Source organism: Leptodactylus fuscus, chromosome 7 (assembly GCF_031893055.1).
Source record: "Leptodactylus fuscus isolate aLepFus1 chromosome 7, aLepFus1.hap2, whole genome shotgun sequence".
NCBI lineage: Eukaryota > Metazoa > Chordata > Amphibia > Anura > Leptodactylidae > Leptodactylus > Leptodactylus fuscus.
The window spans coordinates 699,345-713,317 of NC_134271.1; the positions used below are offsets into that span (position 1 = coordinate 699,345).

The following is a 13,973-nucleotide window of genomic DNA, read 5'->3' on the forward strand; positions in this document are numbered from 1 at the left end:
TGGATCTGGGATCTGTATCGTCTGTAGTGATGGATATGTGATCTGTATCCTCTATAGTGATGGATCCGGGATCTGTATCCTCTATAGTGATGGATCCGGGATCGGTATCCTCTATAGTGATGGATCCGGGATCTGTATCCTCTATAGTGATGGATCTGTATTCTCTATAGTGATGGATCTGGGATCTGTATCGTCTGTAGTGATGGATATGTGATCTGTATCCTCTATAGTGATGGATCCGGGATCTGTATCCTCTATAGTGATGGATCCGGGATCTGTATCCTCTATAGTGATGGATCCGGGATCTGTATCCTCTATAGTGATGGATCTGTATAGTCTATAGTGATGGATCCGGGATCTGTATCTTCTATAGTGATGGATCTGTATCGTCTATAGTGATGGATCTGTATTCTCTATAGTGATGGATCTGGGATCTGTATCGTCTGTAGTGATGGATATGTGATCTGAATCCTCTATAGTGATGGATCTCCCACTAGTAGAGCCTGTTCTGGGATCCCAGTGTGAACAGTCGGGTGAGATCTCCCACTAGTCGGGCCTGTGCATGGCGTCTGCCAGAAGTTCCCTCCACATTAGCAGAACTCGCAGCATGGAGAAGTGATCTGGGCTCTGTAGTCGGACGCTATAAAGGAACTCCGCACACTTCCCCCTTTAAATCAAATGAAAGCGTTTGTGTCCCCGAGATGTAGCTGCAGACCTGGGCAGGGCCTTGACTTGTGCGTGGAGGTTGCTCAGCAGGTGTGTGGCCATAGGATGAATGGCCCCTGGAACGTCGTATCCTGTAAGGTAAGGTCACTGATATCTTACTGCAGGACATTGTAAGAAGACAAGACGGGCCGAACTATAGGGGTGCGGGGTCTGAGATAATCCCCAGGACTGGAGACTGAGGGGGCCCAGAAGGTCCCCAATCCTATGTGAGAACACCAGAACTATGAGCCATGTGTGATCACTGAGGGCCCTATTCCAGGCTGTGCTCTGGGGCCCACTGGGGTTCAAGTTACCTCTCTAGTAAAAAGTATGTGAGATAATCTCATATACCCAGGCCCTGGGACCTTAGGGGGCCCAAACAGCCCCCCAGTCTATAGCAGCGGACAGTAAGAAATGCCCCGTTGTTGAGGACCCGATTATGCAGTTTACTTTGAGTTTCATTCGGATTCCAGTTACCCCAAAAGGATGACTTGAAAATATCCCCAAGGTCCTGATTTTGGGCTCAGACACCCCTGTCCCTTTGTCCTCTTGGCTTTGCTCTGTTTGACTCTGACTCCTATCATCCTACACGAGTGCAGGCGGAGGTCATGTTTGTAGTATTGGGGGTCCTCTTTGGGCGCGGGTCCGTCAGCCCTTTGCCTGGGTCCATTGTACATTTCCAGGACACTTGAATATTCACATGTAATTGGGGGATTTGTTAACCCTATGGTGGGCAGACTCCGGTTATACGTGCTGAAGGCCGCCATATACTGGGTATAAGTTGTCTGAACCTGCTGGTGGAACATTCTGACTATCTGATGTACAGGATACGGGACCTCTCCTCCCCTCCCCCAACATGCCACAACAAGCTCCTCCCTCTGATCCTGGCACAGGTCGAGTTTTTTCTACCGACCAACCAGTGCTTTATTTTTGGTATTGATATGATAATTAGATTCTAGTGTCAAGTGGGTGGAGTCAGGCTGGAGCAGACAAGGGTGTGTGATTCAGAGCTCCATTCAGAGGCAGCCAGGATCAGAGCTCAGCCACACCCCCTTGTCTGTTCCTGTCTGGTCCCGCCCTCCTGACAGTACAGATTCTAAATAGCATATCAGGCACCAAAACTAACAGCATTGGTAGCTCGGGAATGGTGGGGACGAGAGAGAAAGTGACAATTGTTGCAGAATAAGAGGAGGGGGTGGAGGGGATAGTAAAGGATGGGAAGAGCTGAAGATGAAGGAGGTGGAGAAAGGCTCTCTCTATCTGTCATATCCCGGGGTGAGAGTAATAGTTCAATAGCCCCCCCCCCCACCATATATGAGACTAGAAGCGAACCCTTCTGGGTAGCCCACTGACACCCTATCGAGAAATCTACTGACACCCTACCGAGAAATCTACTGACACCCTACCGAGAAATATACTGACACCCTACCGAGAAATATACTGACACCCTACCGAGAAATATACTGACACCCTACCGAGAAATCTACTGACACCCTATCGAGAAATCTACTGACACCCTACCGAGAAATAGGGGATAATACTGTGTACAGGGGCCACTATGGGACATAATACTGTGTACAGGGGCCACTATGGGACATAATACTGTGTGCAGGGGCCACTATGGGGCATAATACTGTGTGCAGGGGCCACTATGGGACATAATACTGTGTGCAGGAGCCACTATGGGACATAATACTGTGTGCAGGGGCCACTATGGGACATAATACTGTGTGCAGGGGCCACTATGGGACATAATACTGTGTGCAGGGGCCACTATGGGACATAATACTGTGTGCAGGGGCCACTATGGGACATAATACTGTGTGCAGGGGCCACTATGGGACATAATACTGTGTGCAGGGGCCACTATGGGGCATAATACTGTGTGCAGGGGCCACTATGGGACATAATACTGTGTGCAGGGGCCACTATGGGACATAATACTGTGTGCAGGGGTCACTATGGGACATAATACTGTGTACAGGGGCCACTATGGGACATAATACTGTGTGCAGGGGCCACTATGGGGCATAATACTGTGTGCAGGGGCCACTATGGGACATAATACTGTGTGCAGGAGCCACTATGGGACATAATACTGTGTGCAGGAGTCACTATGGGGGATAATACTGTGTGCAGGGGCCACTATGGGGGATAATACTGTGTGCAGGGGCCACTATGGGGGATAATACTGTGTGCAGGGGCCACTATGGGGCATAATACTGTGTGCAGGGGCCACTATGGGACATAATACTGTGTGCAGGGGCCACTATGGGGATAATACTGTGTGCAGGGGCCACTATGGGGGATAATACTGTGTGCAGGGGCCACTATGGGGGATAATACTGTGTGCAGGGGCCACTATGGGGCATAATACTGTGTGCAGGGGCCACTATGGGGGATAATACTGTGTGCAGGGGCCACTATGGGGCATAATACTGTGTGCAGGGGCCACTATGGGACATAATACTGTGTGCAGGGGCCACTATGGGGGATAATACTGTGTGCAGGGGCCACTATGGGGGATAATACTGTGTGCAGGGGCCACTATGGGGGATAATACTGTGTGCAGGGGCCACTATGGGACATAATACTGTGTGCAGGGGCCACTATGGGACATAATACTGTGTGCAGGGGCCACTATGGGACATAATACTGTGTGCAGGGGTCACTATGGGACATAATACTGTGTGCAGGGGCCACTATGGGGGATAATACTGTGTGCAGGGGCCACTATGGGACATAATACTGTGTGCAGGGGCCACTATGGGGGATAATACTGTGTGCAGGGGCCACTATGGGGCATAATACTGTGTGCAGGGGCCACTATGGGGGATAATACTGTGTGCAGGGGCCACTATGGGACATAATACTGTATGCAGGGGCCACTATGGGACATAATACTGTGTGCAGGGGCCACTATGGGACATAATACTGTGTGCAGGGGCCACTATGGGGGATAATACTGTGTGCAGGGGCCACTATGGGACATAATACTGTGTGCAGGGGTCACTATGGGACATAATACTGTGTGCAGGGGCCACTATGGGGGATAATACTGTGTGCAGGGGTCACTATGGGACATAATACTGTGTGCAGGGGCCACTATGGGACATAATACTGTGTGCAGGGGCCACTATGGGACATAATACTGTGTGCAGGGGCCACTATGGGACATAATACTGTGTGCAGGGGCCACTATGGGACATAATACTGTGTGCAGGGGTCACTATGGGGGATAATACTGTGTGCAGGGGCCACTATGAGACATAATACTGTGTGCAGGGGTCACTATGGGGGATAATACTGTGTGCAGGGGCCACTATGAGACATAATACTGTGTGCAGGAGCCACTATGGGGGATAATACTGTGTGCAGGGGCCACTATGGGGGATAATACTGTGTGCAGGGGCCACTATGGGGGATAATACTGTGTGCAGGGGCCACTATGGGACATAATACTGTGTGCAGGGGCCACTATGGGGGATAATACTGTGTGCAGGGGCCACTATGGGACATAATACTGTGTGCAGGGGCCACTATGGGACATAATACTGTGTGCAGGGGCCACTATGGGGGATAATACTGTGTGCAGGGACCACTATGGGACATAATACTGTGTGCAGGGGCCACTATGGGACATAATACTGTGTGCAGGGGTCACTATGGGACATAATACTGTGTGCAGGGGCCACTATGGGACATAATACTGTGTGCAGGAGCCACTATGGGACATAATACTGTGTGCAGGGGTCACTATGGGGGATAATACTGTGTGCAGGGACCACTATGGGGGATAATACTGTGTGCAGGAGCCACTATGGGACATAATACTGTGTGCAGGGGTCACTATGGGGGATAATACTGTGTGCAGGGACCACTATGGGGGATAATACTGTGTGCAGGAGCCACTATGGGACATAATACTGTGTGCAGGGGTCACTATGGGGTATAATACTGTGTGCAGGGGCCACTATGGGGGATAATACTGTGTGCAGGAGCCACTATGGGACATAATACTGTGTGCAGGGGTCACTATGGGGTATAATACTGTGTGCAGGGGCCACTATGGGACATAATACTGTGTGCAGGAGCCACTATGGGACATAATACTGTGTACAGGGGCCACTATGGGGGATAATACTGTGTGCAGGGACCACTATGGGACATAATACTGTGTGCAGGGGCCACTATGGGACATAATACTGTGTGCAGGGACCACTATGGGACATAATACTGTGTGCAGAGGCCACTATGGGACATAATACTGTGTGCAGGGGCGACTATGGGGGATAATACTGTATGCAGGGGCCACTATGGGACATAATACTGTGTGCAGGGGCCACTATGGGGGATAATACTGTGTGCAGGGGCCACTATGGGGGATAATACTGTGTGCAGGGGCCACTATGGGGGATAATACTGTGTGCAGGGGCCACTATGGGGGATAATACTGTGTGCAGGGGCCACTATGGGACATAATACTGTGTGCAGGGGCCACTATGGGACATAATACTGTGTGCAGGGGCCACTATGGGGGATAATACTGTGTGCAGGGGTCACAATGGGGGATAATACTGTGTGCAGGGGCGACTATGGGGGATAATACTGTGTGCAGGGGCCACTATGGGACATAATACTGTGTGCAGGGACCACTATGGGGGATAATACTGTGTGCAGGAGTCACTATGGGACATAATACTGTGTGCAGGGGCCACTATGGGGGATAATACTGTGTGCAGGGGCCACTATGGGACATAATACTGTGTGCAGGGACCACTATGGGACATAATACTGTATGCAGGGGCCACTATGGGGTATAATACTGTGTGCAGGGGTCACTATGGGGTATAATACTGTGTGCAGGGGTCACTATGGGACATAATACTGTGTGCAGGGACCACTGTGGGGGATAATACTGTGTGCAGGGGCCAATATGGGACATAATACTGTGTGCAGGGGTCACTATGGGGCATAATACTGTGTGCAGGGGTCACTATGGGGTATAATACTGTGTGCAGGGGCCACTATGGGACATAATACTGTGTGCAGGGGCCACTATGGGACATAATACTGTGTGCAGGGGCCACTATGGGACATAATACTGCGTGCAGGGGTCACTATGGGACATAATACTGTGTGCAGGGGCCACTATGGGGGATAATACTGTGTGCAGGGGCCACTATGGGGGATAATACTGTGTGCAGAGGCCACTATGGGACATAATACTGTGTACAGGGGCCACTATGGGACATAATACTGTGTACAGGGGCCACTATGGGACATAATACTGTGTGCAGGGGCCACTATGGGGGATAATTCTGTGTGCAGGGGTCACTATGGGACATAATACTGTGTGCAGGGGCCACTATGGGACATAATACTGTGTGCAGGGGCCACTATGGCACATAATACTGTGTGCAGGGGCCACTATGGGGGATAATACTGTGTGCAGGGGCCACTATGGGGTATAATACTGTGTGCAGGGGCCACTATGGGGGATAATACTGTGTGCAGGGGCCACTATGGGACATAATACTGTGTGCAGGGACCACTATGGGACATAATACTGTGTGCAGGGGCCACTATGGAGGATAATACTGTGTGCAGGGACCACTATGGGGGATAATACTGTGTGCAGGGACCACTATGGGGGATAATACTGTGTGCAGGGGCCACTATGGGACATAATACTGTGTGCAGGGGCCACTATGTGGTATAATACTGTGTGCAGGAGCCACTATAGGACATAATACTGTGTGCAGGGGCCACTATGGGGGATAATTCTGTGTGCAGGGGCCACTATGGGACATAATACTGTGTGCAGGGGCCACTATGGGACATAATACTGTGTGCAGGGGCCACTATGGGACATAATACTGTGTGCAGGGGTCACTATGGGACATAATACTGTGTGCAGGGGACACTATGGAGGATAATACTGTGTGCAGGGACCACTATGGGGGATAATACTGTGTGCAGGGGCCACTATGGGACATAATACTGTGTGCAGGGGTCACTATGGGGGATAATACTGTGTGCAGGGGCCACTATGGGACATAATACTGTGTGCAGGGACCACTATGGGACATAATACTGTGTGCAGGGACCACTATGGGACATAATACTGTGTGCAGGGACCACTGTGGGACATAATACTGTGTACAGGGGTCACTATGGGACATAATACTGTGTGCAGGGACCACTATGGGGGATAATACTGTGTGCAGGGGCCACTATGGGGGATAATACTGTGTGCAGGGGCCACTATGGGACATAATACTGTGTGCAGGGGTCACTATGGGACATAATACTGTGTGCAGGGACCACTATGGGACATAATACTGTGTGCAGGGGCCACTATGGGACATAATACTGTGTGCAGGGGTCACTATGGGGGATAATACTGTGTGCAGGGGTCACTATGGGACATAATACTGTGTGCAGGGGCCACTATGGGACATAATACTGTGTGCAGGGGTCACTATGGGACATAATACTGTGTGCAGGGGTCACTATGGGGGATAATACTGTGTGCAGGGGCCAGTATGGGGGATAATACTGTGTGCAGGGGCCACTATGGGACATAATACTGTGTGCAGGGGCTACTATGGGACATAATACTGTGTGCAGGGGCCACTATGGGGTATAATACTGTGTGCAGGGGCCACTATGGGGTATAATACTGTGTGCAGGGGCCACTATGGGGGATAATACTGTGTGCAGGGGCCACTATGGGACATAATACTGTGTGCAGGGGCCACTATGGGACATAATACTGTGTGCAGGGGCCACTATGGGACATAATACTGTGTGCAGGGGCCACTATGGGGGATAATACTGTGTGCAGGGGCCACTATGGGGGATAATACTGTGTGCAGGGGCCACTATGGGACATAATACTGTGTGCAGGGGCCACTATGGGACATAATACTGTGTGCAGGGGCCAGTATGGGGCATAATACTGTGTGCAGGGACCACTATGGGGGATAATACTGTGTGCAGGGGCCACTATGGGGGATAATACTGTGTGCAGGGGCCACTATGGGGGATAATACTGTGTGCAGGGGCCACTATGGAGGATAATACTGTGTGCAGGGACCACTATGGGGGATAATACTGTGTGCAGGGGCCACTATGGGGGATAATACTGTGTGCAGGGGTCACTATGGGACATAATAGAGTGCGGAGGAGGGGGTCGGTCGAGGTCTTCCGCGTCGGTTTGGTGGGGTGGAGGCCCTTGTCAAAAGTTTGCCATGGGGCCCCGCCATTCCTTGTTACGCCACTGACTGACACCCTACCGATGTACTGACACCCTTCTTATACCCTTCTGACATCGGTCAGCGTAATCTTCTGACAACCTTTTGAGGAACCTTTGGTTGAGGTGACTGGTTTGGTCAGAATATCCCCTGTATTACAGGGGAGCGTCCGCACAATTCTATAGGGTGTCCTGTATATAATAGATTTGTGGTTTTGCATCTACACATCAAGGACAAGTTTAGGTCGGGAAATCCCAGACAATGTGACTGTGAACAAGATGCTGAACATGACAACAATAAAGGGTCTTCTTATTCCTGACACTTCACCCCTGTTCTGATGACGGTCCCAGGTCCCCGATGTCCATAGATCAGGGTGCAAGTGCTCAGTCACTGCCCCATTCAGGTGTGTGAGACTTCTTGGAGGATTTTCTCCAGCAATCCCATTGCAGTGTGTGCCCGTCACCAATAATATTGCTTCATTGTACGTGTATGAGAAGTCTATGGAGAGAAGAGGACACATATATACTACAGATGCTAGGCTCTGCTGCACCTAGTAAAATAATGTTCTCCATGTATAGGAAGTCTATGGAGAGCACCCCATACAAGTTCCTGCCTTATACTATATACCGTCTATACTCCCCATATAATCGTGATCTATGAGACTCCTGGGATCATAGATCACTATTATATGGGACGTATAGACTGTATATAGTATAAGGACCCCTGGGATCACAGATCACTATTATATGGGACGTATAGACTGTATATAGTATAAGGACCCCTGGGATCACAGATCACTATTATATGGGACGTATAGACTGTATATAGTATAAGGACCCCTGGGATCACAGATCACTATTATATGGGACGTATAGACTGTATATAGTATAAGGACTCCTGGGATCACAGATCACTATTATATGGGACGTATAGACTGTATATAGTATAAGGACCCCTGGGATCACAGATCACTATTATATGGGACGTATAGACTGTATATAGTATAAGGACTCCTGGGATCACAGATCACTATTATATGGGACGTATAGACTGTATATAGTATAAGGACTCCTGGGATCATAGATCACTATTATATGGGACGTATAGACTGTATATAGTATAAGGACTCCTGGGATCATAGATCACTATTATATGGGACGTATAGACTGTATATAGTATAAGGACTCCTGGGATCACAGATCACTATTATATGGGACGTATAGACTGTATATAGTATAAGGACGCCTGGTATCATAGATCACTATTATATGGGACGTATAGACTGTATATAGTATAAGGACCCCTGGGATCACAGATCACTATTATATGGGACGTATAGACTGTATATAGTATAAGGACCCCTGGGATCACAGATCACTATTATATGGGACGTATAGACTGTATATAGTATAAGGACTCCTGGGATCACAGATCACTATTATATGGGACGTATAGACTGTATATAGTATAAGGACTCCTGGGATCATAGATCACTATTATATGGGACGTATAGACTGTATATAGTATAAGGACTCCTGGGATCATAGATCACTATTATATGGGACGTATAGACTGTATATAGTATAAGGACTCCTGGGATCACAGATCACTATTATATGGGACGTATAGACTGTATATAGTATAAGGACGCCTGGTATCATAGATCACTATTATATGGGACGTATAGACTGTATATAGTATAAGGACCCCTGGGATCACAGATCACTATTATATGGGACGTATAGACTGTATATAGTATAAGGACCCCTGGTATCATAGATCACTATTATATGGGACGTATAGACTGTATATAGTATAAGGACTCCTGGGATCACAGATCACTATTATATGGGACGTATAGACTGTATATAGTATAAGGACTCCTGGGATCATAGATCACTATTATATGGGACGTATAGACTGTATATAGTATAAGGACTCCTGGTTTCATAGTTGACTATTATTAGGTGGTTGTTCCTATAACGGTTCTGCGTTATAGGGGAAGTGCGACATTTTCGGGCGCTACCTGTGTTCCTTGTTCTGACTCCACTCAAGGTGAGAAAAGGAAAACGAGAAGTTGAGGGCAAAAAATAATACAAAAATAAGGAAGCGCTCCAGCCACGCGGTGAGATCCTGCAACGGTGCGAGTGTCTGCAGAGGACCAGGGACTGACACCTCCATCTTACAATGACATCATGAATGGATTGGGGCCCCTGAGCACCCCCTGTCATGTCTGTCCGGAGGGGGCCGCAGCACTGTAGTCCCTTCATTGCTGTCACTCCTATAAAATCCACAGCAGTCATGTGTCTGAACAGCTACCAAGGGTTAGTTCGTCGTCTGAGACCGCGATACGGGAGGCGACTTTACTGGACAAAGTATTTCATGTTTAAAGTTATCAAAAATAACAGAAAAGATCCCTATAAAGGGGGAACCTGAGGCCATCAATGTCAGATCACTGGAGGTCCAACCTCCGGCATCCCCCGGCCTCAGTCCTCCAGAGAGTCCATACATGGTGTAGTGGTCAGGACTGGTATTGTAATACGGTCCTATGGACTTGGATGGGCCTGAGCTGGTGAGGACTGCAGTACCAGGCGCAGCCATTATAACATGTTTGTACAGCGTAGGAGTCGGGAGATAAGATAAGATAATCCTTTACTAGTCGCACAGTGCGGATACTCAGTATGTTACAGCAGCCTAGTAATACAGATACAGGATAATACAGAGTAATATATTACAGGACACACAGACTGAGGAGAGAAGATATACTAGGAGGCCATAGCAGCTAAGGAGGAGAAGAAGAAAGAAGGCAGACTTCATAGTCATAGCCATTAGTTCTCTGTGCGGAGTGTCTGCGCTCGGTCTGATGTAGATTATACAGCCTGGTCGCGGTTGGAAGGAAGGACCTGCGATAGCGCTCCTTCTCACACTTGGGGGTGAAGCAGACGGTCACTTACAGTGCTGCCAAGTCCCATCAGGGTCCCATACATGGGGTGGGATTTGTTCTCCCGCATGGAGGTCACCACAGACAGTATCCTTCTGTCACCCACCACCTGTACTGGGTCCAAGGGGCTCCCCAGGACAGAGCCAGCCCTTCTAACCAGCCTGACAAGTCTATTTCTGTCCCTGGTTGATATACGGCTCCCCCAGCAGGCCACACCGAAAAAGATGGCTGAAGCAACCACAGAGTTGAAGAAGGCCCTAAGAAGTGTCCCCTGGACTCCGAAGGCCCTAAGAAGTGTCCCCTGTACCCCGCAGCCCCTCGGCCTCCTGAGCAGGTAGAGTCTGCTGTGGCCCTTTCTGTGCAGCGCCTCCAGGTGATCGGCCCAGTCTAGTTTATTATTGAGGAGCACGCCCAGGTACTTATAGGTCCTGACTATCTCAATGCATGTCCCCTGGATCTCCACCGGGGTCGGAGCACTCCTCCGTTTCCCAAAGTCCACCACCATCTCCTTGGTCTTCCCAGCATTAATCCTGAGCTGGTTCTGCTGGCACCATTCAACAAAATCCCGGTTTAAGTCTCTGTATTCCCTATCATCGCCATCAGTGATAAGGCCGACTATAGCAGAGACATCGGAGTACTTCTGTAAGTAACAGCTGGAGAAGTTGTGCCTGAAGTCAGCAGTGTACAGTGTGAAGAGAAATGGGGCAAGAACTGTACCTTGTGGTGCCCCCGTACTACAGATCACAGTGTCAGACACACAGTCCTGGGCTCTCACATTGTCCAATTTTGCACTGGTGTATTGTGTATGTGGTTTGTGTGTATGTCCATAAGCGTCATGTGATTATGTGGATCTCATTTTGGATGTCAGTGAAAAATCTGTGATTAGTTATGGATACCTGGAGTAAAGCTGTATCTAATCCTTCCCCGTGTAGTACTGTGTTTAGATGCAAGTATCCAATCCTTGTTGGTGTGGTACTGTGTGCAGATGCACATATCTAATCCTCCCCGTGTGGTATTGTGTGAAGAGGCGCGTATCTAATCCTCCAGTAAGTGAAACTGTGTGCAGACGCGCGTATCTAATGACTCTGGCGTGTGGTACTGTGTGCAGATGTGTGTATCTAATACTCTGGCGTGTGGTACTGTGTGCAGATGCACGTATCTAATCCTATGGCATGTGGTACTGTGTGTAGACGCGCGTATCTAATCCTCACCCGTGTGGTACTGTGTGCAGACGCGCGTATCTAATCCTCTGGAGTGTGGTACTCTGTTGCAGACGCGTGTATCTAATCCTACGGCATGTGGTACTCTGTGCAGACGCATGTATCTAATCCTATGGCGTGTACAAATGTGTGCAGACGCGTGTATCTAATCCTCTGGAGTGTGGGCCTGTGTGTAGACACCTGTATCTAATCCTTCGGCATGTGGAACCGTGTGCAGACGCGTGTATCTAATCCTTCAGTGTGTGGAACTGTGTGCAGAAGTGCGTATTTAATCCTCTGGTGTGTGGGACTGTGTGCAGACCCGTGTATCTAATCCTGTGGCATGTGATACTGTGTGCTGATCTGTGTATCTAATCCTCTGATGCGTGTATCTCAGTTTGGATATCAGTGTTGTATTGTGCATGTGGAGTGACCGTGTGTATTGCAGTTGGAATATGAGTGAAAGTCTTGCAGGTCTGTATTGGCTAAGGGGGGGGCACTATGTTTGGAATGCTGTATCTCAGCAACGGTACATCCGAGTGAGTTGGAGTCTCGTCTTAAACCTTCCCGGATATCTGAAGTATCTCTGTACAAAATTTGGTGAAGATCGATCCAGTCGTTTGGTTCGCATTAGAGAACACACAGACAGACAGACAGAAATTCATTTTTATAATATAGGGAGATAATAATTGTTTATGATGTCCACAGTGCGACATAATACTGGGTGATGGGGCCACTATGGGACATAATACTGTGTGCAGGGGTCACTATGGGACATAATACTGTGTGCAGGGGCCACTATGGGACATAATACTGTGTGCAGGGGTCACTATGGGACATAATACTGTGTGCAGGGGCCACTATGGGACATAATACTGTGTGCAGGGGCCACTATGGGACATAATACTGGGTGATGGGGCCACTATGGGACATAATACTGTGTGCAGGGGTCACTATGGGACATAATACTGTGTGCAGGGGTCACTATGGGACATAATACTGTGTGCAGGGGCTACTATGGGACATAATACTGTGTGCAGGGGCCACTATGGGGGATAATACTGTGTGCAAAGGCCACTATGGGGGATAATACTGTGTGCAGGGGCCACTATGGGGGATAATACTGTGTGCAGGGGCCACTATGGGGGAAAATACTGTGTGCAGGGGCCACTATGGGGGATAATACTGTGTGCAGGGGTCACTATGGGACATAATACTGTGTGCAGGGGCCACTATGGGGGATAATACTGTGTGCAAAGGCCACTATGGGGGATAATACTGTGTGCAGGGGCCACTATGGGGGATAATACTGTGTGCAGGGGCCACTATGGGGGAAAATACTGTGTGCAGGGGCCACTATGGGGGATAATACTGTGTGCAGGGGTCACTATGGGACATAATACTGTGTGCAGGGGCCACTATGGGACATAATACTGTGTGCAGGGGCCACTATGGGACATAATACTGTGTGCAGGGGCCACTATGGGACATAATACTGTGTGCAGGGGCCACTATGGGACATAATACTGTGTGCAGAGGCCACTATGGGACATAATACTGTGTGCAGGGGTCACTATGGGACATAATACTGTGTGCAGGAGCCACTATGGGACATAATACTGTGTGCAGGGGCCACTATGGGGGATAATACTGTGTGCAGGGGTCACTATGGGACATAATACTGTGTGCAGGGGCCACTATGGGACATAATACTGTGTGCAGGAGCCACTATGGGACATAATACTGTGTGCAGGGGCCACTATGGGGGATAATACTGTGTGCAGGGGTCACTATGGGACATAATACTGTGTGCAGGGGCCACTATGGGGGATAATACTGTGTGCAGGGGCCACTATGGGGGATAATACT

General features: G+C 49.1%; 1 protein-coding gene across 1 annotated transcript in view; it reads left to right on the top strand.

Moving 5' to 3' along the window:
* The first annotated feature begins 768 nt into the window (after positions 1-768).
* SPI1 (Spi-1 proto-oncogene) overlaps positions 769-13,973 on the top strand; it is an 81,498-nt gene continuing 68,293 nt past the window's right edge. The window contains exon 1 of the mRNA XM_075283337.1: positions 769-804. Within this exon, the coding sequence (XP_075139438.1) occupies positions 772-804 (33 nt within the window). The 5' untranslated portion in view covers positions 769-771. The remainder of the gene's footprint in view (positions 805-13,973) is intronic.